The following is a 24,794-nucleotide window of genomic DNA, read 5'->3' on the forward strand; positions in this document are numbered from 1 at the left end:
GAATGGAAAGAAATCATAAATATTTATCTAGGCTGCCAACAATTCAAGACCTCCCATATGTGTATGCTACTTACTTTATTTGAATCTAGTGGATTATCTGATAAATGAACCACCGAACCGGGATGTGTTTTCATTGTGCTATAAAGAAAAGAAAAGAAGTAGGAAGTAATGTAAGTTTCTATCTTTTTTATACTTTTTGTTCAATGTGTGTATAATAAAATGATAAAGGAAATGTATTTAGATAGTGTAGACAGTACAGGTCGTCTCGCTCTTTTCTTTATCCACTTCCACATTTTCCTTTATCTTCACTCCATTTATTACTTTACGTTGTAATATAAATTGTGAAAAAAGAATAAGATTTATGTACATGACATTTGGTGCCCATTACTCATTCACATCAACAATAACCAAAAAAATAAGAAGTGAATTTTGATTTGAAGGTAATATAATGTTAAGGCGCATCTTGACAATCAGTGATGTTGCTTCTTAATGACCCAGAGTTGTTGTTGTGAACGACACAAGTCGAGGAGCTTGTTACGTTCTTCAAATCTTAGAGAATTTGTAGAAGCTTTGTGATGTGGATAGTAATAGAGTCAGATGTAAAGCTATTTATAATAATCTAGTCTCCAAGACGGAGCATGATTCCAAGAAGTAAGTAAGTAAATAATCTTTTAAGAACCTTTGAGATTTAATTACATCCATCTCATGAATCGTCTTATAGACTTTAACATTCAAAAATTTAAAATGGTATTGATTGCCTCAAGAGCTTGTGTAGAAGACATTGTTGTTTTGTAAATATTAGGACAACAAAAAGGAAATCAACTCCATATTTTACAAAAGAGAAAAAAGACATCAAACAAAAAATTGGAAAGGAAATTGCCATGGGAGGATGATTAAAGAGTATTTTGATTTATGGAGCTTAAAGCTTATCGTCAGCCGAAAAAAAAATGTTATACAAATATTGCAATAGTCCAATGAAGTTGTAAGATAAATGTTCTTAGCCTAGTAAAAAGTGATGGATTGATTACAGTTCCACCCTAAAAGAAGTAAACTCATAAACAAGACAAAGTGAAATAGACTGAAACTTTGTGATTCTTATATTAAATTCAATTTTTCATGCCTCTTTTTTTCTCCATTTTAACCCCTTTTTTTATTTCACTTACCGATGGTACCGATATAAAACAAGCGAAAAATATAAAAAATGTATGTACATTAGAGGTACGCCAAAAAGATTTTATCTCAAATATGCCAACATTCACTTCATAATAATATTTTTTTTCCTTTCTAAGTGTACGCCTGTAAGTGATATTCAGTGAACTTCCATATAATATAAAGCGAAACGAGAAGAAGAATGGAAAATGTCAAAAAAAAAAAAATTTTTTTATCAGGTTCGCTAACCGCTTAGTACTTTATCTGTATTGTTTAATATTCTTATCATTTTATGCATAACAGGAAAAGCCATTTTATTTGATATCATTTTAAGTTTTGGGGGCAAAAAACCCTCTTCTTATGTTTCGCTGTTAAGGATGGAACAATAAAGAGATAAAAATCTTAAAAACCTGTCATTTACATTCATTCCTTCAATCATACACACACCTTTATGTGCATTTTTATGGAGTACACAAGTCGAGAGATTTCTTTTAATATTCGCTCAAAGCAAAACAGTGACATGAGTTAGCATAATTAGCATCCAACAGATAGAAAGAATTAATTTTCCATGTTCACAGCTAATAGAATTTTCATGTTAAAGTCAGTGATTTAAATAAGTTATTACCTTAGTAATGTTACGGAACGTCATAATGTGCAAAAAAATTTTCCATAAATTTTCATTTTTTTAATATAAATCAGTTTCCCGTCAGCATTCAACAAGAATGAACCGAGAAGAATTGCGACGAAGAAAAAATCAAAATGATCTCAACCGCGTCATTAAAACGAATCTGAAGTATCAAACGAAGGAGTTTTTCAACAATTCGACACTCCATGGTGTTCGGTATATTGCTGAAGAAGGTCGATCCTTCAGTGAAAAGTTTATGTGGTTTTGTTTCGTTGCGATTGGTGCTGTTTCAGCCTTTGTTATTATAGCAAGCTTGTGGGAGAAATTTCAAACAAATCCGACCATAACAGGTACCAATTTTCTTTATATTCCTTCCATCTGTTTGATATTAACAAATGCTTTGTACTGATAGGTTTAGACACAGATTTTCATTTGCATACACTTGAATTTCCCAGTGTAATTTTATGCCTCGAAACCCCGTACAATTCGACAATTGTGAATGAAACCGCAAAGGGAGCTCTTGGCGGGTATTCAGATGATTATCAGGCTAATATAGCTATGCTGGAAATACTGTCAAAATTGTCGTATGATAATATCAATATGGCTGCCGAATATGCATCAAAAATCCCTAGTCAAATGGTGAGTTCTGATAAATTAATTGCGTGGTTGACTGTGTTATTTCTGTTTGTAATTGGACCAAATATTTGTGTTTCAAAAATAAATTTTCCCGTTCATATATTTATTCATTAATTTTTTCACGAGAATTTTCCGTTATAAAAATATCAATATTATTTTACCATCAATTTTAAAGCAACAAAACTGGGATAAATACCAACTGAGGAGCTTAGCATTTCAAATCTCAAAGAAATGTGAGGATATATTCAACACCTGCAAGTTTCGTGCAGAAGAAAAGGATTGTTGTGAAATATTTCAACCAATATATTCTGAAAGAGGATATTGCTATAGTTTTAATCAGCGATTTTCTAGCACTGAAACTACAGAGTAAGTGACATGTCGCTTATTCATTTGTCATTTAATCCAATATACAACATTTTCATTAAACTAATTAGAGAGCGACTGGGTAACTTTAGTGTCATACACGAGACAGACAAATCATGGTCATTGGAATTAAATCTAAAGGAGACATCAAAGTTCTATTTACATTCGGTATCGGAAGTATTTGGATACGATAATCGCGTACAATTTGTATGGGAACCGGAGACATCAGTTGATATTTTAATATCTATGAAGCAAACTTATACAACAGATGATGCTGCTCAACTCACAATTACACAGCGGAAATGCATTTTTCCAGAAGCATCAGAAGTTGATATTCATTATTATAAAGATGAAGAATATTCGCTATCGTCATGCATGAAAGAATGCAGAATGGAAAATGCCATCAAATTGTGCGATTGTATACCATCATTCTATGCACCTGTCAGCCCAAAGAGTGGTAAAAATCAATGCAAGATAAAGGATTTTGCATGCTTATCAAAACATGCATCAAATATCACCAATATAAGACGATGCCTTAAATGTGAATTGAGTTGTCTGAACACCGTATACGATATTGAGAAAACGTAGGTTGAAAATTTAATATTTTTTCTTGTCGTTATTATTATTTTTTTATTGAGATGTCAACCTTCATCTGACAACTGTCGTTATTTGAAGATTGAAAAAATAAATTAAGGAACGATGGAAGGCGGAAACTCATGTGAATTCTCAGCACATAAGTGAACAATGCTCATAAAAATTGAATGATTTTTAGCACAGTTTTATTGAAATATGAGACTTCATGTTCACTTTGCTATGCCATACGTGTTCAATAGTAGAAATGAAAAAAGTTTCAAGTTCAGATTCGTGACAGAAAAATGTTTTTTTACGCTTTATTTTGATGCTAATCATTTCTGATTTTTTTAAAGCTCACAGTCACAGGGAAATGAAGCAGAAATTACTCGATCGGTAAATATTGAGTTTTTGACATGGCCCATTATACGATACAAGCGTGAAGTTCTATTTGGATGGGTTGATCTACTCGTATCTTTCGGCGGTAAGGAAATTGAAAAAATCAATGTAAAGATTGGCAATTTAAAAAATCATTTTCAATTTATAAAGGTATTGCCGGTCTTTTCCTTGGCTTTTCACTGCTTTCGGGTGCTGAAATCATTTACTATTTTACGGTTCGTGCGACATGTATGATGCTCAATAATCGGGTGAGTAACTAAATTACGTGACTCAATAAATTTTATCCATTAAGTTTTTAATGTCGTATTGTCTGCGTTATTTTTAGGAAGAGCTTTATGAGATTCAAGAAGAAGAAGATCGAAAACCACCAGAAAAGTATGACCTTAGTATGGATTTGTCAAAGATCAATGGAATAGAAAGAAACTCTAATATACGAACTGTTAAGCCTGTTGATCCTAATAATACTTTTGATTCTAGTGCTGATAGAATTATGAGTAATATACCCAAAGGTGGTGTTAGATTTCGATCAGATGAGGAAGAGCAGGAAAGAAAAATCAATAAAAATCCATTTAGTGATAGAAATACGGAAGGCATTGATACACAGGTAAGAATAAGTGATTGAGATTAGTTACGAAAAATAGTATACATGGGGATTAGAGTTGTTGTCATTTTCATTTCCTTTATATGTTATGTATTGTAGATTCCCACGCAACGACAGCTAAATCTACCGACTGGAATTTTTCGTCCCATTCCAATTGCCCCATATTCCGAGAACATTAAGCCATTGGATCGAAATTATCGTCGCCCAAAACCTAATCAAGAAGAATCTGGTTTGGTTTATTATGGCTATTTACCATGAGATGTTTATACCGTTGAAAAACGAATTAATGAGATTTACATTAATTTCATTATTTAGCGTGCGCTATACAAAGAAGATCAAAAAGAAACAGCACGATGAGAAATTTCAAGAAGAAGAGAAAATATTTACACAACATTTTGCTGTTATTGATTTCAAAGCTTTTTTCCCTTTTTTCCTCCTCACTGTGTGTGAATTTGCCGTGCTCATTTTAAATCAATATAACAATTTCCTTCTTTGTAAACATTTTTCGCTTCTTCCTTAAATATTGATCAATAAATTATCCGGGTTCATGAAAATAAATCGCATTTATTTCGATTTAATGAGGTTGAAATGAAAAAAAAATATCGTACATAGGTTGATACTCTTCTTGTTATGTTGTGAAAAATAGCATACACGAACATAAATCCAATTCATTTGAATTAAGACTTTAAAAAAACATAAGATAGATGTACATGCTTAGAAATCATTTAAAGTTAAGAACAACCTTTTTTTGAAAACGGCTTTTCTGTTTTTTACGATGTCATTAAAGTTGTAAATGGCTATTTGGCAATTAAGGACGGTAATAAAGGACAACTTTTATATGAAAGGATAACATTTTCTTGGAAAAATCCAATTTAATGTTTAAGCAACCAAGATGATGTGTAAGAAGTGCTCTGCTCGCATAATTGAGCTTATTTAAAAACTAGTAGCAAGACCACCGACGGGTTGGATGCCTGCAAGTATTTAAGACAGTGGTAGACAATCTTTTTAAGCTAGGCTAATTTTGGTGGTAACATGCGGATCAACATTTCCGAAATATTTGGTCTGTTATGGCACACATGTTACTCACAACTGATTTAAGAGGTTCAAAAATATTCAGTAAGCTTTAAATACAACAAAGTAATAAGCAATAAGTACAACAAGCAACCCAACATACCTAATTGTTTACATTCCAATCAATATCGAGGCATTGCAATGCTTCAACCTTATTGTTATTTAATCCAAAGCATCTAACAAAGTTTATAGCATTCAAAAGTTATCGGAAATTGAGTTTTACAAATTGAATTTGAGATTATGGAAGAAAGCAACGAAAACACAATCGAACAAAGTCAAATAAAAGCCATCGAAAAACAAAAACAGAAAATAAATCAGAAAGCCATATCGACGAAATAGAGGAAAGAAAGGTGAAAACAGCAATAATGGAATGGGATAACAAAGCGATTTCACTGTGGCTGTGTTTACACGCAGAATTACGAGAATAATTTTCATCATTAGTAGTTTAGTGATTACCGCAATTACTTTTATTTTGTACTGAATGTCCTTTGGTATATAACAAAAAAATAAAAATGTAATTTTCATGTGAATGAAAATCGGATAAACGTGAAAAAGAATGCGCATGATGTGACTTTGTGTGTCTGGTGATTAACAAAAGCTTTGCTGTATATGATATTTAATAAAAAAATTTGTTCATTCTTTAGACTTGTGAGTGGTAAAGCTTATATTTTTATTATTTCAGTTAAACGTGAACATTAGACAGTTACAGTTCTCATTCTATCTTATATCCCATTTCATTATACAGTCTAATGAATGAATGAGGCAATTGCGTTTAACATACATACAAATTAATTATTCTGAATCAGATTATGTATTTTTTTCCTACTCTCTTTTTGAATAATTAATTTAAATTACTTCAGACTCGATGCACAATAACTTCTACGGTTTGTATTCGTTAAATTACTGTCGAAAAAATTAGACTGGAAATACAAAAAAAAAAATCCTTTTTGCATTTTTTGTCAGACGTTTGAAAAAGGATGAGATCTTTTATGTTTAAAAAAGTAAAAAAGTATTCAGATTGTTGAGCAAAAATGAAGAAAAACGGAAATAATCGTGTTAAAAAAGTTTCAAGTGACGCATATGGATTATTGAAAACAAGTCTAAAGTATCAAGTTAAAGAGTTTTTCGACAACTCTACACTTCATGGAATACGCTACGTAGCTGAAAAGGATCGTCCATTTTTCGAAAAGTTTATGTGGTTTTGCCTAGTTTCTGTCGGTGGTGTTGCTGCCTTTGTAATTATCGGAAGTTTATGGGAGAAATTTCAAACCAATCCAACTCTTACAGGTATGTATTTGATACCTATTCTAACTTGGGTATATAATATGCTTGAATTATTCACATAACTCTCTATTTGCACATGAGGGAAGCAGATTTATTCTCAGAAGAACCCAAAAGAAGAGGAGAAAAGAAACTTTTACTGAAAATTGTCAGACTTTTAATATTTGAACTTTTTCTCTCTCATATCTACAGGTCTTGATACAGATTTTCATAATCAACAAGTTTTCTTCCCAACTGTTACAGTTTGTCCTGAATCTTCATTCAGCACAGGACTGGCTAACGAGACCATGTTTGAGGAATTTGCTAAAAATGACAATGAAATTCTTGAAGAGTATTTACCCGTTCTAAAAGCATTACCATCATTATCATACGAGACATTTGGTAATATGTACGAGGCAATTTTGAACGTTTCGAAAATTCAAGATATAAAAAATAAAAATTTACGTCAATTAGCATTCAAAGTTGGTATCAAGTGCGATGAACTGCTAGAGATTTGTAAATACAAGGACGATGAAATTACATGTTGCGATTATTTTTTGCCATTGTATTCTGAGCATGGATTATGCTATTCATTCAACAGCCGTTATTTTTCAACTCCTAGCAATGAGTAATAATAGCTTAAAAATGGCAATTTTAATTCTGTACTTGGTTTTAAATAAGGGTGATTCCATGTGTTGACAATTTATGATCAATTTTAATTGTTATAAAGCAATTTAACTGTACGAGCTATTAATTATGTCCACTTTACTCGTCCTCCCAAGGAATCACCCTAATATGACAATTCCAAACATACAAACATGCACTGTAAATTTTACAAAATTCTCTAATTTTATTTGTAGAACAAGGAACGAGCGTATAAACGACCTTTTCGAAACGGACAAGAAATGGGCACTGCAGTTCGTTCCGACTGTGTCTTCGAGAATCTTTGTACATTCAATCGATGAAGTTTCCGGTTATGATTTCCGGCCAACCCTCGAGCATACTGTCGGTTTCTCAATGAACTTACTAATTTCGATGAAACAAACTTACACAACCGACGATGCTCGACAGCTTACTGTCGCTCAAAGGAAATGCATTTTTCCGGATGAGAGGAGATTAAAATATTATAAAGATGATGATTATTCATTTTCGCAATGCATGAAACAATGTCGTTTGGAACGTTCTCAGTCATTCTGTCAATGTATCCCACCCTTCTATGTTCCAGCAACTGTAACAAGCAATTATAGGCATTGTGGAATTGAGGACTTTAGCTGCTTGGTGAAATATGTCAACAATATTACCGACATCAAAGCATGTAAACATTGTGAACTAAGCTGCCTTAATACCGTTTATGACATTGAAAAGTTTTCAAAAGTGTAGGCATAACAGACGAAGAAGAAAAAAAAATTTCATTACTTCCTTGCTTAAACCATTCCACATATTTGTTTATATCAATTCATTTTTCAAAATCCTATGACAATCCATTGATGCCTTAATACCTTTCGCTAGCGTGTCGAAGGGTTCAGAATAATTTATTATAATTCTATTTTTTTGAACATTTACTTGTAATACTTTGGCATTTTAATGCCAACCCAGCGTTTCAGCTGTTTAATCTCTTTCCATAACTAACATTCATCACCTCATCATCCACCCATGAAGCGACTATAAAGTGAATATTAAAACAATTCCCTTACTCATTTTTTGTAGTAACATACCGGAATCAAAAAAACGTGAGGATTTTAACATCAAAATTGAATTTTTAACGTGGCCCATCATTCGATATAAGCGCGAAGTTTTGTTCGGTTGGACGGATCTATTAGTATCCTTTGGAGGTATATTAAAATAAATTTAAAACTTTTTAAAGTGTTTTTCAACAAGAAGTTAAATAAATTACTTTTCAAAATACTTTAGGTATAGCGGGGCTGTTTCTTGGATTCTCATTGCTCTCTGGAGTCGAAATAATATACTACTTTACAATGAGAGCTAGCTGTATGATATACAAAAACAGAGTAATTTAAAATTCATGTTAAACATGTTTTAAAAAATAATATTAATACATATTGAATTCGCAGGAGGAGCTTTACATCATACAGAAGGAAAAAGAAGCACGTCCTAAATCACAATATGATCTCAGTTTGAGACCAAAACTTAAGGAATCTGATAGATTGAAAAGTCTATCATTGCCCAATATTCAAACTGTGAGACCTGTTGAATCCGCAGGGAGTAGTGGAGCGAGCATACAAGTAAAAGCATTCGATAGTCCCAAAGTGCCTATAAAGCACTATTATAATGATGGTCAAATTAACGCCATCAATAAGAAAATAGATGAAAACACTATTCCTAATGGATTAAGCAGATTAAATGTGAAAAATATTGGTAAACGAAAGGTAATGATTATAGTTTATTTTACGAGTGTGTCTCGTACAATTAATTAGTAATTCTCTACCTCCTCTTTATTTTATAGTCTTTTGTTACGCAACCTCCTCGACAAGTTATATTTCGACCCATACAGTTCGCTCCATATGCTCATAAAATTAAGCCATTGGATAAAAAATTCCGTTTTCGTTCGCAATCCGAGGGACCAGAGATAATTTTCGATGGATATTTAGCTTAAATGATTTTACTATCCAATTTCTATTTAAAGATGAGTTTAACGGACAAAATTTAAAAATTTAAAAAAAGATGCGAAACGACCCTGCCCATTCATTAGGGTGAAATCAATTATTATGAGATCGTTAATACTTGTTTTTATTAATAAATTAATGAATATTACCACTGTGAGCACAAATATTATTATATTATTTATGTAGTAAATAAACTTTGATAAGAATCTATATTAATTGATGGTGTGTTTAATGCATTTATAAGACTTTTATGAATATTGTCCAATAACACGATAAATCACCCTTAATTTTGGTTTTTGTGTATGTTTAAAAATAAACAAAAGTTCTAGCTCGGAATTATATTTATATAAAATTTAATTAAATACAGCAGTTCTCGATTTATTATCAATCAGAATGTACTTGCAACGTGCAAAGCAAGGCTTTTGTGCAATTTTTGGATTATTGTCATTGGCCGTTACACTTTATTCCATCGGTAAATTTGTCGTATTTATTTCGAGTGTTGCTGTTAATAGCGATGGCGTCATTGCGAATGAATCAGATGAATTAAAGTTTGTCGTTCGTGCCCTGCTTAACAATTCAATATGGATCGTATTGTTCATCTTATATCACAGTTTCGGCAAACATGAAAATGTCAAAAAGTTTTGGGAGAAGATTGGTTTTAAGACGCTCGAGCGATCTGCTTATAATGTTATTTCATCGTACATCTTACTACAGATGGTGGAACGATGGGTTGTGGTTAATAAATGGACATTATGGAGTTTGGATATAAAAGAATATTCGCCCGTTTGGTATATGTATATTTTGTCACATTCTGCTTTCTGGCTAATTATATTTTGCGGATCATTACTAATGGACGTACCAGAAATACTTGGAATTAAGCAAATTTACTACGACATTAAAGGCTTAAATAGTCCATCTCTCTACAAAGCAATTCAACATAATCATCTTCTGACTAATGTACGACATCCATCTTATATAGGATTCTCTTTATTATTTTGGATAACAAACTTGATGAGGTAATCATGCATATGCCTTTCCATACCCATTAATATTTTATTCAGAACATAACTAATTGCAAATATGTGTATGTATTATTAATTTATGCTTCTTCCATCTTTCTTCACTCTAATTTAGCTTGGACCGTCTTATCATGGCAGTATTACTAACAATTTATATGTTTGTTGCATGGAGTCCAGATCGTAAGGATTATCGCTATCAACAACAACAGTTGGAACTTAAGAAATTAGAGTTGAGATATGATTTCAAGCAAAAGTAAAAAAATCGCTGCCATATCCGAAACATAATACATGTGGAATACTATAAAAGTGTTAAGATCTTTTATAATTAACGCCATTCTTCTTCATTTAATTGATTTATAATGACTTTCATTTCTTTTTATCATTTATTACATTGACTCTTATAAAATTATGTAGTGCATGGATTGTAGTGAACAGAAATAAGAAAACAACAAATATAGCATTTAAGTAATCTTTTGCAATAAATCAAATGAATTGTATACTTAAATAGATCTTGCCTTTTTTCATTTCATCTTTCCCTTAAACAGACTATTATGAAGGAAAATTTATTTAATGAATCATTTTTGCTGAGTGGATGAAAATGCACAATTTTCCAATGAGCACATTGGACAATGAAAGTTTTATTCTTTTTTTTATTGAATCCAAAGTTCAAGACTCTTAAAGAAGTCGTTTAACTATTTGGATTTTAATTGACAGAATTAATTAATTGGAAATTCTCATACAAAGAATTTGAGATTCGCTTTGAGCAAATTTCTTTAAAAAGAATGTGAACTTGTTTTCATCTCCTCCGCTCTATAACGTAATAATAATCATTTTTTTCTATCTTGTACACATGGAGCATGTGTATAGAAGAATGTGAGAATAGAAAAAAAGGAATAAAAGTTATTATTGTAACAATTTCTCCGTAATATTTTACAACATTTTTCCGGTACGGAAAACATTACTTTTATATCACTGATACGGTGAGCATCAATAAAACTGAATGAATGAATGAGACTTGTAAGGAAAAGGGTAGATATGAAGTAGAGGTGCTTGTAGAAAGTCCTCGAAATATTAAAGCAATATTGAAGGATGAACACACAACGAGTGATAATTCCCCCATCTCATCGTTTTTCAAGCACATACTTTTGTATATTATAAAATTCAATAGGCACTCTCATTCTATGTCGTCATCATCAACATGGATGGTATAAGGAGTGATGATATAAGGGCTGATAATGTGATTTGATGAGCAAATATTAAATCACTCATCAATTGTCAATTATAATCATAAAGAAAAATTTACGATCGTCTATATTCAATATTCACATTACGCATTCAATCCAGAGATCGAGAGAATATGTATGTATATCTCATAAATTATGGAGTGGATTACTATTATTAGAGAATTTTAGATAATAATATGTACTTACAGTTCAACAGCTTTATTCCAATGTATGATGTATCCACTCAATGTAAATGATTCCGTGTGTACAATATGAATATTGCCTTTTTCGGTTCCAACATATAGCCATTTGCTGCCTACCGGAAGATGTATGAATGTTATGCTAAATCGTATACAAAAGAAAAACATTTACATTAATTTTCATTTTCGATATCCAGTACAAAAAGTATTGTTGTTGTTTCTGCTACTGCTATTATAAATTGCTTAGCTTTACATTCATTCCATACATGTAATTATAATTAGATCGCATTACCTTTCTCGTTGAAATTTCAGGCAGTGTACAACAGTTGGTATTTTCTTTTGAAAGTTCCAATAATGTAGCGTATCGTCAGCTGTAACCGTCACGAGTGCTCCTTCGTTCACCAAAAATTCAATCTGTATGACCGCACATGCTGATTCGCCCTCGTGACGAACGTGAGCATCGACACCTGGCTGACCGAGACTAACAATGTATCAATTGTGTGTATATGTGTTGTTGTCATACGGATGTAAGGATCGAGGAAGTAAAGCATGAAAGAAAAGAAAGCAAATTTAATAATGATTATTAGTGAGCATCAAGACGACACGGACGAAGGCAATTTAGTTTTAATATATTGAATAATGTCATATACTGACTGCACGTGTCAGGTGAATAGGAAGGTGAAATCACACTTTTTCAATGATTACTTGGCAAGGGAAATGCAATTTACTTATTCACTTTGAGTGACTGACGCTTGGATGACGACAATTGGAATTTTTCTTCTTATTTTAAAGAAGCCTACTGAAAATATTTTCGAAAGGTTGCTAAGATTTACTACAAATTCATGTAAACTGTTAAGGCGCTTTATTGGATTGAGTACATCACCTTCTACTTCCTTTCTATCATATTTATAGAAAATTGGAAATGTATGAATAATAGAAGTCATTTGAAATATCAATAATTTATTACTGCAGAGCATACATTGGGGCAAGCATTTATGTATTGACAATATGGACATCATGATTGTTTTTCCGAATGCTTAAAAGTTCAGAACAATATTTCTCATGTTGAAATTGACGGAAATGTGTCGATAAAAAAGGCACTGACAAACAGCGGACTGTTTGTTACATTAATTTGAAAATCATTTTTCATTTGACTCTATAGTGTGAGTTAGAGTATGGCAGCAGCCAGAAATTAATGATAGCGAAAATTATATGAACATGAAATAGATGCTGATAACCGCAGCCAGCGCCTCATTATACATTATGAATAATTTTTTTTTGTGTTATGCCTCAAACTCTCTTCTTCTTTCATTCACCATTGTACTTCCTTTTCTCGTTTCTTTATTCAAACAAAAAAGAGATTCTTTTGTCGACATGCTGTCATGGTCCACAAAACGGAATAATCTTTTCTAACGTAAAATTCTTTTCTTAAGGAAGCGAGAATTTAAAACAATAAAAATTGTACTAATGATTTGACATCGCTTACATGAGCGAATAAATGAACATGGAATGTAAATACTCTTATATTAAAGAACATCTGATTACAATTCATGAATTCATTATGTTTTATAATTTACAGAAAACGGCGTGAAAAAGTGGAAAAAAAGCAGGCACAAGAAAAGTGTATATTCATACTCATTGGTTGTTGTAAAAGGATTTTTCTTCGGAAAGTACTAAAATGCTCATTTTATGTTAAGGACGTGTCTTGAAATATAAATCTTGTGCCATATAACCCATATATACATAGAAGAAAATTGTGGAATATACACTTATGTATGCTAGCTGTCTATGTATATAGATTTGTATTTGATACACAACATCTCATTCACCGAACTTTTGTCAAATGCAAATTTGATTTCGAAATCATTTTAGTTGATTTACAAGGCTTTTCATTGCTTACAAATGATGATCGTGATTTTCATACCCAAACCTTGTCATGTTGTCACATCAACATGCTGAGTTCTTTATATATGCTCATAATTTGCAATTAAGTTCATCAAAATATTCTGAAAACCTCAAAGAAACGAAGCAACTATTTGCAACCTAAGCAGAATCATGTGGCTTATGGTTTCCTAACAATCATGTGTTGACATGAAAATTTCATTTACGCAAGGATGCATCATTCTCATATAGTTCACAAAATTCGCCTTAGTCATCCATATCCGTCGACAAATATTTACTTCCTCTTCTCCCAAAAAAATAAAGCCGATGGAAAATAATTTAATTTACACAGATCACTCGCGGGATTCATACATGAAAGATTCTCTTATATCTCATACATATATGCTTATATATAGACATCGTGCTTAGTAAGTGAAAAAGAAATGAAATTCACTTTTCTTCGAATATGTATATGTGTATGGATGGTAGAAATTCCTTCATATAAGAATGAGAGAAAATAACGAAAGATTAGAATGTGCTTCTATTATGCTAACTGCCGCGTAACTGTGTAATATGGGAATATATATATATATATTTTACAACATTTTCTCCTTCTGCCTCATGATATCAATCATGATGTTGTGAAAAAAATGAATGAAATAAAATATTTGTAGCCTTAAAGTGTGAACAGTGTGAACAGGACGCATTTCCTCGAAGTAAGATTTATATGTGCACGGGTTAGACAGCTGATGTCAATAATACTGCTCTATTTGCAAATTTAATGTTAAAAAGGATAATGTAAAACGTTCACGCACACATAATATGAAGGATGGATAGTAGCTCGAGGCTGTTGCATGCTAGACAAATAGACAGAATAACTACAACAACCCATATCAATTACAGGACATTGCCGTAAGGGGAATAAAGCAGTGTATATGAGGAGACGAAGAAAAAGGAGAAATAAAAAAAAATCAAGATATGAGCAGATTGTGTATTGTAGTACAAAATGGCATAGACGCGGGGGTAATAGCATTTTAATTCGCCTTCTACGTTTAAATCGATAATTCAACATTTTTCAAACAATTATGTATTTAATGTAGCAACGATTGCCGACTATTTCATGTTTCATGAAGCAGTTTTTTTTTATGCAGTCAGTTTAGTTTCACTACATTTGATAATGATAAAATGATAAGTGATTTCGCTATGCCAAGTCACGTAATTTATTTCCATCATTATCTGAGATTCACGAGGAACAAGGAAGGAAACATGAACAAAAAAAAAATCTCTTGTGAAAGATTACTTACATACGAAGAGACCCATATTTATCTCCTATCGCGAGTAACTTTTGGACAGGATCAAATGCGATCGCTGTTGGATTATGTGGAAAACCGTGACGGAATGTCTGTAAAAAAAGAAAGAGTGAAAGGTAAAGATAACAAAATTTAATTTATGGAATAAGAGTTATTATTAAGGCACAAATTTTTCTCGTTCCTCCTTTTGCTCTCCGCTTACATTCAATTTATTCTTGCTTTGGGACACAAGGCAAAATTATCATCAATCAAGTCAGAATAATAATAATGAAAATAATAAAAATTTATAAAGGATATAAAAACAAATGCAAAGCTTTATTTTCCCTTTTTCTTACTTCTTTTATTCGAAGCGAAATAATCCCCTAATGGCAAATTATCCATTTTTTAGTATCGATTTCCTTTCTTCAAAAAACTGAAAAGTTCAGTAAAAAGAGAAGCGGAAGAATATACAAAGTCATGGATGTTGTTTGGAAGCAATATTGTTATGGGGGTTAATTTCAAGTAGCAACGCGAGTAAGCTTAAAAAAACAGCAAAAAAGTTTCTCCCTTATCACTAAAATGAGCTCATTGTTGAATTTGAGTGCTCAATGTTTGGCTTTTATCGTGCATTTTCGTGTGAGATATTACATCATTCGGTTTCATTTTGTCCTAAACATTGATACACAATCTAGCGATGTTAAACGAACAAACATGTTGATGTATATTAAGCTTTAGGCTGTGTCAGATACAATGAATCCTTGCTTGACAATTTATCTAGAGAATGCACCGTAGCCACCAGCAAACAAAAACCTTTACTGCTACAGTTTTATGTGCTTTATTCACTTTTATATTTTCACCCCATCCTTCAACCCCGTGGCTTTTAATATAAAACTTTTATACTGTTAATTACGTGAATATGCATACACAACTATATACCAATATATGATGATATAAAAGCAGGAATATTTTTGCAAACCACTGAAACCCTTTCGCTTTAACCCTTTGTAAGGGAGCTCCTGATGTGAGCGAAAAACGTGTGGGAGAAAATCAAATATTTAACTATTTCACAAGTTGTTACATTTTTATAGCAATTTAAAGCTGATGCGAAATTATTTTTCAACTGATTACAATCTCTGTTAATTAGAATAAAAGTGATGTGCAAACAGAAAGGGCTGAAAAAAATGAAACTTTTTCATTTAAATTCATCTTTTTTTGTTCTTCATCTCACTCCATTCCATTATCCTTGTCATTATTGTGTATGGAGAAATGAATTATGGCTTTAAATACATGACTTTGTCACACTCTCGTTCTCCGTTTGTTTTTAATTTCTTTCTTTTTGTCATTTTTTTCCTCCCATCCTGAAGACAAGGAAGAAAGTTCCTTAATGTAATTTCTCGTCGTTTTCTTAAACTGTGCGTAATATTTGCAATCTACGACATTAATTGTCAAAAAAAAATTTAACAGCAACAAAAAAAAGTCTCATTATCAAATTATTGTAATGATAATGACTCCAGTTTAGCTTAATGAATAACAATTATGAGCGGAGATTTGTGTATATTGAAAGGAAATCCTAATGTCATTAATCATAACAAATTTTATATCGCAGGTGGTTTAGGGTTGATTTAGATTGATTTCTGTTGATGAAGTATTCAATAATGCTGAGTCATATTTTCATCAAAAGTTCATTCTCAAGTTTATCAAAACATTATGGACATCAGGTCCGATATTCTTTTATATTCCAATTACACGAAAAACAAATTTCCAAAGTCCACTTTCAGTTCTATTCTCTTCTTTTGTTCGAATTGATGAATATTTAACAGTCAACGATAGCCGCGTGTGTCTTATGATAGAATTCGTATATATTCAACACTACCAAATAAGCCACACGCTAGGCTACCCTTAACGTTATGTCATCGTCACATACAGTCGAGTAACCAGGAATAAAGAAGATGAGTAAGTGTGTGGGAGAGTGGAGAAGAAAGAAAGAAAGAACTAAACTGACTGAACGAGCTTAATTGTCATGTCTCGTTGAACACTTTTACATCACTGAAGTTTTTCTTTCAGTTTTTCATTCTTTAGTTCTTCCAAAAGATGACAGGTGCAAATTTAATATTTCCTTCACACAGATTCTGTACACACCGGTTTTTTGGTTCCATATATTAAAATATGTGTACATATATATGTAATATTTATATGGTAAGATCAACATTTGTACAAAACGTCTACTGATAAATCTTTTATGGAATAAATTAAGCGTAAGCACTTTTTTTCCAGTCATGGTATGCTCGAAAAAAAAATAAATGCGAGTGATGAAGTGATGGAAATGTAGGGAATGGGAAAACAACAATGGAGGGAGAGTTAAATGAATGGTACGATGTTAGAGATATACAAAATATTCATACATATATGTAGAAAATCAATTTTTATAATATAAAGCACGTTTTATAAATATATTTTTTTTGACTTTATGCAATATTTAAAAACTGGAGAACCGCACACACAAAAAAAATGATGTTTGAGATTGGTGTCATTACATTTTATAGACATCCTCATTTTTACCTTAATTTTATGGTCATCATAAAAAACCACAAGTAAGTATTATGACCAGATGCTCTTCAGTATATTCAAATATTAATTAAAAAAAAGAAACTTTTTTCCAACTTCAAACAATAGGCGACAAAAAGTCTTTTTTTTTACACCCACTAACAAATTTTTTCAATTTATTTTCCTGCATGAACGTAAAAAAGGAAGTTTTTTTCAGGAGAGGAGAACGTGCAACATTTGAGAACATTTATCGTCTGTCGTATTTCGATGTCTGTGCGAAGCAGAAAAGTTTTCAAAGCACGCAATGTTTTTTTAATTTTTTTTAGTTCTGTCACTTCAAAAATTTTTTATGGCGCTATTGAAAATTTGCCATCATTGATTTTCATTCCAGAAACACTCATAAATGGATAGGCGGTTTTAAAATTGTGGATTTTTTACCGAATACAAATGAATATTCCCGAGTGACGAATGAATATATGGCTTCGTTAAATCTCTTTTATAGCACCAAATGGAAGCTATCAATTTGAAGCAGCCACATGGACACCATTTGTCTTGCTCGGGTTTCATTAATGATGTTTAGTCTCACAATATTTGTACTAATTTTAGGGGAGTAGACCAGGATTATATTGTAAATTTACTTTCGTGAGTTAATAAATCATTGAATTTTCAAGAGGGAAGTCTGTTCCTTACTAATATTTTAATGGGTTCTCAGAATGGTGCTATAAACTCTTGAAGATAATACGGATGAAATGTTCTTTCAAAGGATTTTCAAGCTCCTCTCAAAGTTCTCACACTACTATTTAAGATTAGTAAATAAAAGCTGCTGTTTGAGGATGAAAACATCCTTTGAAATTCACATGAGTGACTCTTTATTATGCGATTAATGCACGTAGATTTCTATAATTACTATAAAGAGAAATGCGCTAGATATCCTTGTAATTAACACAAGTTTATATTTGATACCTACTTTTTTCTAGTTCCTCAAATAAACCATAAAGCTTCTTTTATTTTCCTTTGATACTAAGCATGCAAAGCAATGCTAAATGAAAAGCATAGGAAATAATAAAAAAATAATTCTGCCTTTTTCAACATCAAACTATTCATTACAGGATATATGTGGGTATAAATTATTATAAATAAAATACACAACTCTAGGCAGCAAAGAAGGGCAGTAAGCAAACAAAATATATGAATGAGAAGGAGCTTTTTTCACTTAATCTTTATAAGCGGCGCAGGAGGTTAAAAATAAATTTTCGAGTCCCTAGATGTGGGAGAATATTCTTTATGGTTTACATGTTTAACGCTTTTTATGCAGAAGACAGCACTTTGTAGTACACTTTGAATCTCTTGCTTTACCCAGATTTAAGATATCTTTCTGAGAATCAAGGATGTGAATATAAATACACTTCAATAATTTTCCATGATCTTGAAATGAATGTGCATAACTGACATAATGCAGGAAATATTCCTAGTATTAACATGAACTTGAAAATAAATTTCCTCTATGGCTTCTCATGAACTTCAAAAGTTCTTGCCATATGAATGCGTTATAGTCATCAACATGATAGTATGTCTAGTTTTATTTTATGTTGGTGATGATGAGAAAAAAAAATTAAGGATAGAAAAAAAAAAGTTTGTGTATCCATCCATCCATTCATTTATGTATATGGTTTATATGCTGTAATACGAGAAAATAGATACACACATAGAGTATAGTATTGAGGAATATTATTAAAAAGTACGTCACGAGATTATGACAGACGCTATTCTACCTTTTTTCCAATATATGTAGGCTGACTCGCTTTACAGAAACCTTTTAATTTAATGGGAATTTTTGTATAGCGGATATACTATATCTCTAGTTAAATTTTCACTTATAAAAATTGACTACATATACATATATGTAGTCACAGCATAGAATATCAGAAAATGAAAAACTTCATCTATTCTCCAAAACCCATATGCCTCGTTTTTATGGCGATAATTTTTTTCTACTTCACATTTTAGTCAAGGAAAATGAAAAATATTTTCCCCAACTGACTTCACTTTATATTTCACCTTCCGCTGAACGATTTTGTGTCTGTATTCTTCCTCAACCAGGTTGATTTATAAATTTAATATTCATCATTTTTCAAATCATTCGCTTTTAAAGAATAAGAATAAGAGAACAGTTACAGCATCAGCATTCAAACAAGTGAATGAGAAATGCGAGTGAAGGAAAAAGTTTATCTTTTCTTACAGACTCAATGATGATGATGGCAGTGGTTATGGTTGAAAGATAAATAAATAAATAACAATTTTTTTTTCTCTCCTTTCCGTCTTGTCTTTTCTCGTTTTCACCTCCCCGCAAAAACCTCCCCCAGGCCTTGTGCTTTCAATATTCAGAGAAAAAGAAGATAATATTTTATTTTTTTATTTATTTCCTCTCATCATTCTCGTTCCTGATTAATAATGAATCTCAATGAATAATTTTTGAGCTTTAATTAGTAATCAATCATCGTACATTTGATGTATTACACATGTGCCAATGGATTTTCAGCAAAATTTTTGATTGAGGTTGATGTAACAGTTTGTCCTTGTATCCAAAAATATTCTACAAGGATTGAAATGCCATATGTTGCACACAATAAGCAATTGGAACAATGAACTTCGCCTCAAATCATTGAGTCAAATTTACAATTGAATTAAATCCATTGCAAATATTTGTAGAATTTATGGACTTGGATATTGACCAAATGGAAATAATTCAGCCAATTCAGCGACTTTTATGCTAATTATTTGTTGTGTTTAAAAGCTTGGTGAGCAATAACAGTCCACACTTCGGATCGAATTAATCTTAATTAAAATTTCTTTTTTTTTCTGGGCGGACTAATTAAATTTGCACAAGTGAACAGAGCGTGGAATGGATAAGAAGATATTTGAGAATAGTCGAACTTGATAGACGCTTTCTGGCTTATGTTTCTTATCCCATCGAACGTGTATAAAACTTTTAATGCTTGAAAAAATAATAATAAATTTCACCATAATGTACACTTGAGGAAAATTAGAATTTATTGATTAGGACTTAAATGACGGGAATATGCTTTAATATTAATATCATTTTTAAGAGTATAAATTTTTTAATAAAAGTATACAAAAGAGATGACGAAAATTTCCGAAATATTGATTTTTTAAGGTTTATTACACGTTTTACCACTCGGTTATTTATGACGTCATAAATATATTTAATGTCAAGCAGATTTGGATTATTTTAAGTGACTCTCTTCCTTTTCTTTCCCAATTTTCCCCTTTAGCACATCGTTTGATTCCAGAAGTGAATATACTCATATATAATTTTTAAATGACTGACTGTGGCACCTGATAAGGATGTAAAAAAATGAACAAATTTAAAGGATTAAGTGCTCTCAGCTGAGAATGCGTCTATAATTTATAGCTCATTTGACATTTCTACCATTTATTTCTTGCATATGCTCCAAGTCTCTGCTTTCATGCTGGGATTTTATTTGTTTAATATAATGGAATCGAAGAAGAAGGAAATGAATGAAAGATGGAATAAGAAAGTATGAACATGCATTTCAAGTACAATGCTTCTCACACTTTCCGCCAAATGTTGTCGTTACTTGCTATTGGAAATCAAATAAATAATAAAAATGTTATGGATTTTTTTTTCGCGACATCGACATACATAAAATGAAAGTATAATAAAGGTGCTAAAGCAAGCAATCTTTCCCTTGTGACATGCTTTTTTTTCGGGTGGAATGAATGAATATATTCAGTTGGAGGACACAAACAATGTTTACATTTTCATTGTTAATGATGTTTTTTGGTGCGAGTAAGTTTTTGTATGTTCAGAAAATAATAATGACGAAATTTTAATGTCCTAGCTGTAAACGCACATCCCCGGCGATAACGAGAATCACAATATATTTTATGTATTAACAAACATTTTCTCTCTCTTTTTTACTTTTTGTTGACCCATATTGACATTGGCGGAAGAGCATTTCGCTTTTATACTTGAAACATATCATATTAAAATGTTGCGATCTTAAGCACACTTGCTGAAATAATTTTATTTTTATTTCTCTTCATTTCCCCATCATTGAGTTCCATACTCGAGTTTTTCAGCGTAAACATTATCATTTACCAAAGAATGAGGAAAGAGAGATGTAAAAAAATTTCTGTGGAAATCCACAAACACAAAAAGTGTGTTCTTAACTGACATGTAGAGGTTCCATTTAGAAAAGGTATAATTTGTACGAAACCTGGCTATAATAGATTTCAATAATGAAGAGGGATGTGAAGTTTCTCAAATATTTTTGCATAAAAATCTTAAGGTCTTGCTGATTCAGGATCTACAAGCAAACCATCACATCAATCACTTAAAATCAGAGAGAATCTCTACAGCAGAAATACAGGCGAGGAAAAAGAGGATTTATCTTCAAACCAGATGAATGAATGTATACATCAAACAGTAATATCTTCTTCGTCAAAAATTAATCAATGATGCATTTAAAGCTCTTTTCTCTTTTATTCATTTTCTTGCGGAAATTCCTTATACACACACTGCCTCACTGACGGTGATATATACAGGAAATTAATTTTGAAGAAAGTAATCGAGTCAACAAATATTCATTCATATTGTGTAGGATGAGAAAATGGAAAAAGTATCATAATGCATTCTGCCTCATTTTTCTTGACTCACTTTTCTCATTTATGTTGATAATTTCATGAAAATGGATTTATTTATGAATGGAATAAAGTGTGGATGTTCAAGAAAAACTGAATCGTTTTCTCTCATCATGTAGCATGAGAATAAAATACTCATTAAAATTAATGGCATAGTGGCCTTTTCGAAGTAAATCGACAGAGAGAGAAAAAAATTCAAGTCTCGTCATGATAAAAGGAAAAATTCTTTGGGAAATCTCGAAAAGTTTATGACTCGTGAGAAATTTGGAGATTTTTGGTTATCAGCCGAAATTGAATGTTTTTGGACGTTCATACCAGAGTTGGCATGAATGGTTTGACGATATCGGCAGGGAGCAGTCTGATAGCAAATTACGGAACACGTCACTTGGTCGGGTCGCCTACATACCAACTCTGGTTCAAGGATCTTTAAGTGATATTCTAAACTCTTGACATTCTTCTTCTTAAATATTGAATTTTTGTCATACACCCCTCATATTTTTCATAAAATTTACTAGAAAAGTTTTTCATTGACTTTCAGCATAAAAAAGAGTCATTAAATTTTTAGTCCTTTCTATGAAAATTGGTTAAGTTTTCAGACTTACTTACTATAATATTTTAATTATATCAAGTGAAACTTTTTCTTCTTTTCAATCTGCATGGCGAGTTGGTTTGAATATTTAATTTAATTTTACTTCTTCTTACAAGCTTAGGAGTGAATATTGTAAAGTTATTAAAAGTTTTTATTTTTCCAAGAATCGAATTCGCGTCTCGCGTCTCGATCTTTTGAAGTCTAATTATGGAAAATTGTTGAAAACTTTTTACTGAATTTTAAGAGTAATTGCGACAAAATCACTCATTTTCAATTAAGGAATAAATTTGCGGTTAATGGGACTTCTGCATAAACTCAAAAATTTGGTAATGGATTGTAAATTTTCATTAAAGAACGTTCCTTATAACTTTTATCTTTCCATAAATTATTTAATACGTAGAGCAGCCATAACTCTTTCTCGTTGTAGGCTTTAACCATCGTCTTAATAAATAATTTCGAAGTTTGAATTATTCATTCAGAACTTTCTCAAACTTCCGGAGCTACAAATTTTATTTTCCAAAACTTAATCACGTTTAAAGCATTATCCTCACTTTATAGCTTACAAACTTGTACAATTTCTCGATCTGATAAGACTCTATTTCCTCATTAAAACACCTTCCCATCCCAAACATTAAAGAATAAATCCTTTTCCTTCAAATGATTACTTCCATCATGCCGATAATCTTTCATCTTAATATTATTTCAAAAGGAATAAAAAACCCCCATCCCTGAAAAAAATTAATCTTAATAATAATCTGACATTTACTTAATCAATGATGTCCCCCCTTTTTTGCCAGTACGTAACGGAAGGAAAAAGGAGACCCTTCTGTTATTAAACAAGATTCCATTTCCTAACACTTTTTGTTACATTTTCGAACACAGTGCTTGATGAAAAGAGAAGGATATTATTTACATAACGGAGAAAATAATTTAATATTTGCTTTTAGAGCCTGAAAGACTCCGAAAAAGGAAAAGCAAGAAGTTTAAAAATATAAAATGAAGTAAAAAAAGAGTAAAAGAAGAATTATAAAATTATTCCACGTGTATACATGTAGGTACGTATGTGAGTGTGTAGAAAAGAACACGCAAGAACGACGTTGAAAATCATGGAAAATCGCACATCGAAAATTCATTTTTTTTCTTCTCTTTTAGCATGTAATAACGTTACATACCGCCCGCACATAATGTATAATTTATATTTCTGTTGTTCCATCCCTCATTCGCGCTCTTTTCTCATTCTTCTTCTTCAGCTGTTGTTGTTGTTTTATTTTTTATTTTACTTGCGTTGATATAGAGACAGTTATGATGAGTTTTCAAATTGATATGAATTTATGGTTTCTTCTTCATAACTAGAGAAAGGTCTCTCGTTATGTATGATGTGGTATATGATTATCGATTTTTTATTTTATTTTTTTGCATAAGGACGAGATAATGTGGTTTGAAATACTCGGTATTGCAATAAAATTCAGTGGATAAGCTGAATCAATTTGCAATAAATTTTTATCGATGAAAATTTATTTTTAAAAAAATATCAAAATTTAATGAACTTGTTTCATTAATCAATGACATTTCTACCGCATTTTTGAAGCAATAGGATTCTTATTATTACACTTTGTTCGGCTGGCTGCATAGGTGACGAGATTTCAACAACCAGACATCGTAGAAAGCTTTAGTTTAGAGCAATAGCTTTGCGCCATCGAGTTAATCTAGTATCGATTGGTCTGGAAGTGCATTATATTGGTTATGCTGGTAGCTGGAACAAAAATGCTTTGAAGTCGCATGATAATGTCGATTTTACTCATTTATGATTCAAAAATGAACGACATAATTATGCCATGTCCTCATCAATTGCTTTCATTTCATTCAATCGTTTACCTTTACAATAGAAAAAGTAGCAATTTAAAGAACTGCGAAGATTATCACAATTGTTCTCGCAAACGTTCTTTGATATAAAAACTTATGATATTTTGCTATTCAGTCTCGTTAGCTATTGTGTTATAAATTCTTGATTCGTTTCAAGAAAGTGATTGCATTAAATGAAATAATAATAAAGTATGAAGAGATA

General features: G+C 31.5%; 4 protein-coding genes across 9 annotated transcripts in view; 3 read left to right on the plus strand and 1 right to left on the minus strand.

Moving 5' to 3' along the window:
• Positions 1 to 24,794, minus strand: part of Tomosyn (syntaxin-binding protein tomosyn) — a 74,731-nt gene that overhangs the window by 45,245 nt on the left and 4,692 nt on the right. For all 6 annotated transcript variants that reach the window (XM_070636657.1, XM_070636659.1, XM_070636656.1 and 3 more), the window contains exons 3-6: positions 14,926 to 15,023; positions 12,033 to 12,221; positions 11,748 to 11,882; positions 75 to 138 (exon numbers count right to left, since the gene is read on the minus strand). In XM_070636657.1, the coding sequence (XP_070492758.1) occupies positions 75 to 138; positions 11,748 to 11,882; positions 12,033 to 12,221; positions 14,926 to 15,023 (486 nt within the window). The remainder of the gene's footprint in view (positions 1 to 74; positions 139 to 11,747; positions 11,883 to 12,032; positions 12,222 to 14,925; positions 15,024 to 24,794) is intronic.
• On the plus strand, positions 1,872 to 4,601 carry LOC139087857 (sodium channel protein Nach-like). The gene is made up of 8 exons (XM_070636799.1): positions 1,872 to 2,124; positions 2,187 to 2,413; positions 2,586 to 2,776; positions 2,845 to 3,357; positions 3,700 to 3,827; positions 3,893 to 3,990; positions 4,068 to 4,346; positions 4,443 to 4,601. The coding sequence occupies exons 1-8, from the start codon at positions 1,872 to 1,874 to the stop codon at positions 4,599 to 4,601; spliced, it is 1,848 nt and encodes a 615-aa protein (XP_070492900.1).
• Positions 6,446 to 9,288, plus strand: LOC139087899 (sodium channel protein Nach-like). The gene is made up of 7 exons (XM_070636870.1): positions 6,446 to 6,701; positions 6,888 to 7,302; positions 7,535 to 8,050; positions 8,382 to 8,506; positions 8,586 to 8,683; positions 8,747 to 9,061; positions 9,139 to 9,288. Exons 1-7 carry the CDS (start codon positions 6,446 to 6,448, stop codon positions 9,286 to 9,288), a joined length of 1,875 nt encoding a protein of 624 aa, XP_070492971.1.
• Positions 9,599 to 10,769, plus strand: LOC139087856 (nurim homolog). The gene is made up of 2 exons (XM_070636798.1): positions 9,599 to 10,314; positions 10,433 to 10,769. Exons 1-2 carry the CDS (start codon positions 9,692 to 9,694, stop codon positions 10,572 to 10,574), a joined length of 765 nt encoding a protein of 254 aa, XP_070492899.1. The 5' UTR covers positions 9,599 to 9,691; the 3' UTR covers positions 10,575 to 10,769.

This window comes from Chironomus tepperi, unplaced genomic scaffold (assembly GCF_022539635.2).
Source record: "Chironomus tepperi strain 1889 unplaced genomic scaffold, CSIRO-AGI_Ctep_v1 contig_137, whole genome shotgun sequence".
In the NCBI taxonomy this organism is placed as follows: domain Eukaryota; kingdom Metazoa; phylum Arthropoda; class Insecta; order Diptera; family Chironomidae; genus Chironomus; species Chironomus tepperi.

Excerpts from the sequence above, each read along its gene's own strand:
- LOC139087857 (XM_070636799.1), top strand. The coding sequence starts at position 1,872 with ATGAACCGAGAAGAATTGCGACGAAGAAAAAATCAAAATGATCTCAAC. Across the intron at positions 3,828-3,892 it reads TCTACTCGTATCTTTCGGCG|GTATTGCCGGTCTTTTCCTT; the intron begins GTAAGGAAATTG and ends CAATTTATAAAG. Across the intron at positions 4,347-4,442 it reads CGGAAGGCATTGATACACAG|ATTCCCACGCAACGACAGCT; the intron begins GTAAGAATAAGT and ends TATGTATTGTAG.
- LOC139087899 (XM_070636870.1), top strand. The coding sequence starts at position 6,446 with ATGAAGAAAAACGGAAATAATCGTGTTAAAAAAGTTTCAAGTGACGCA. Across the intron at positions 8,051-8,381 it reads ATTGAAAAGTTTTCAAAAGT|TAACATACCGGAATCAAAAA; the intron begins GTAGGCATAACA and ends CATTTTTTGTAG. Across the intron at positions 8,684-8,746 it reads GTATGATATACAAAAACAGA|GAGGAGCTTTACATCATACA; the intron begins GTAATTTAAAAT and ends TTGAATTCGCAG.
- LOC139087856 (XM_070636798.1), top strand. The coding sequence starts at position 9,692 with ATGTACTTGCAACGTGCAAAGCAAGGCTTTTGTGCAATTTTTGGATTA. Across the intron at positions 10,315-10,432 it reads TGGATAACAAACTTGATGAG|CTTGGACCGTCTTATCATGG; the intron begins GTAATCATGCAT and ends ACTCTAATTTAG.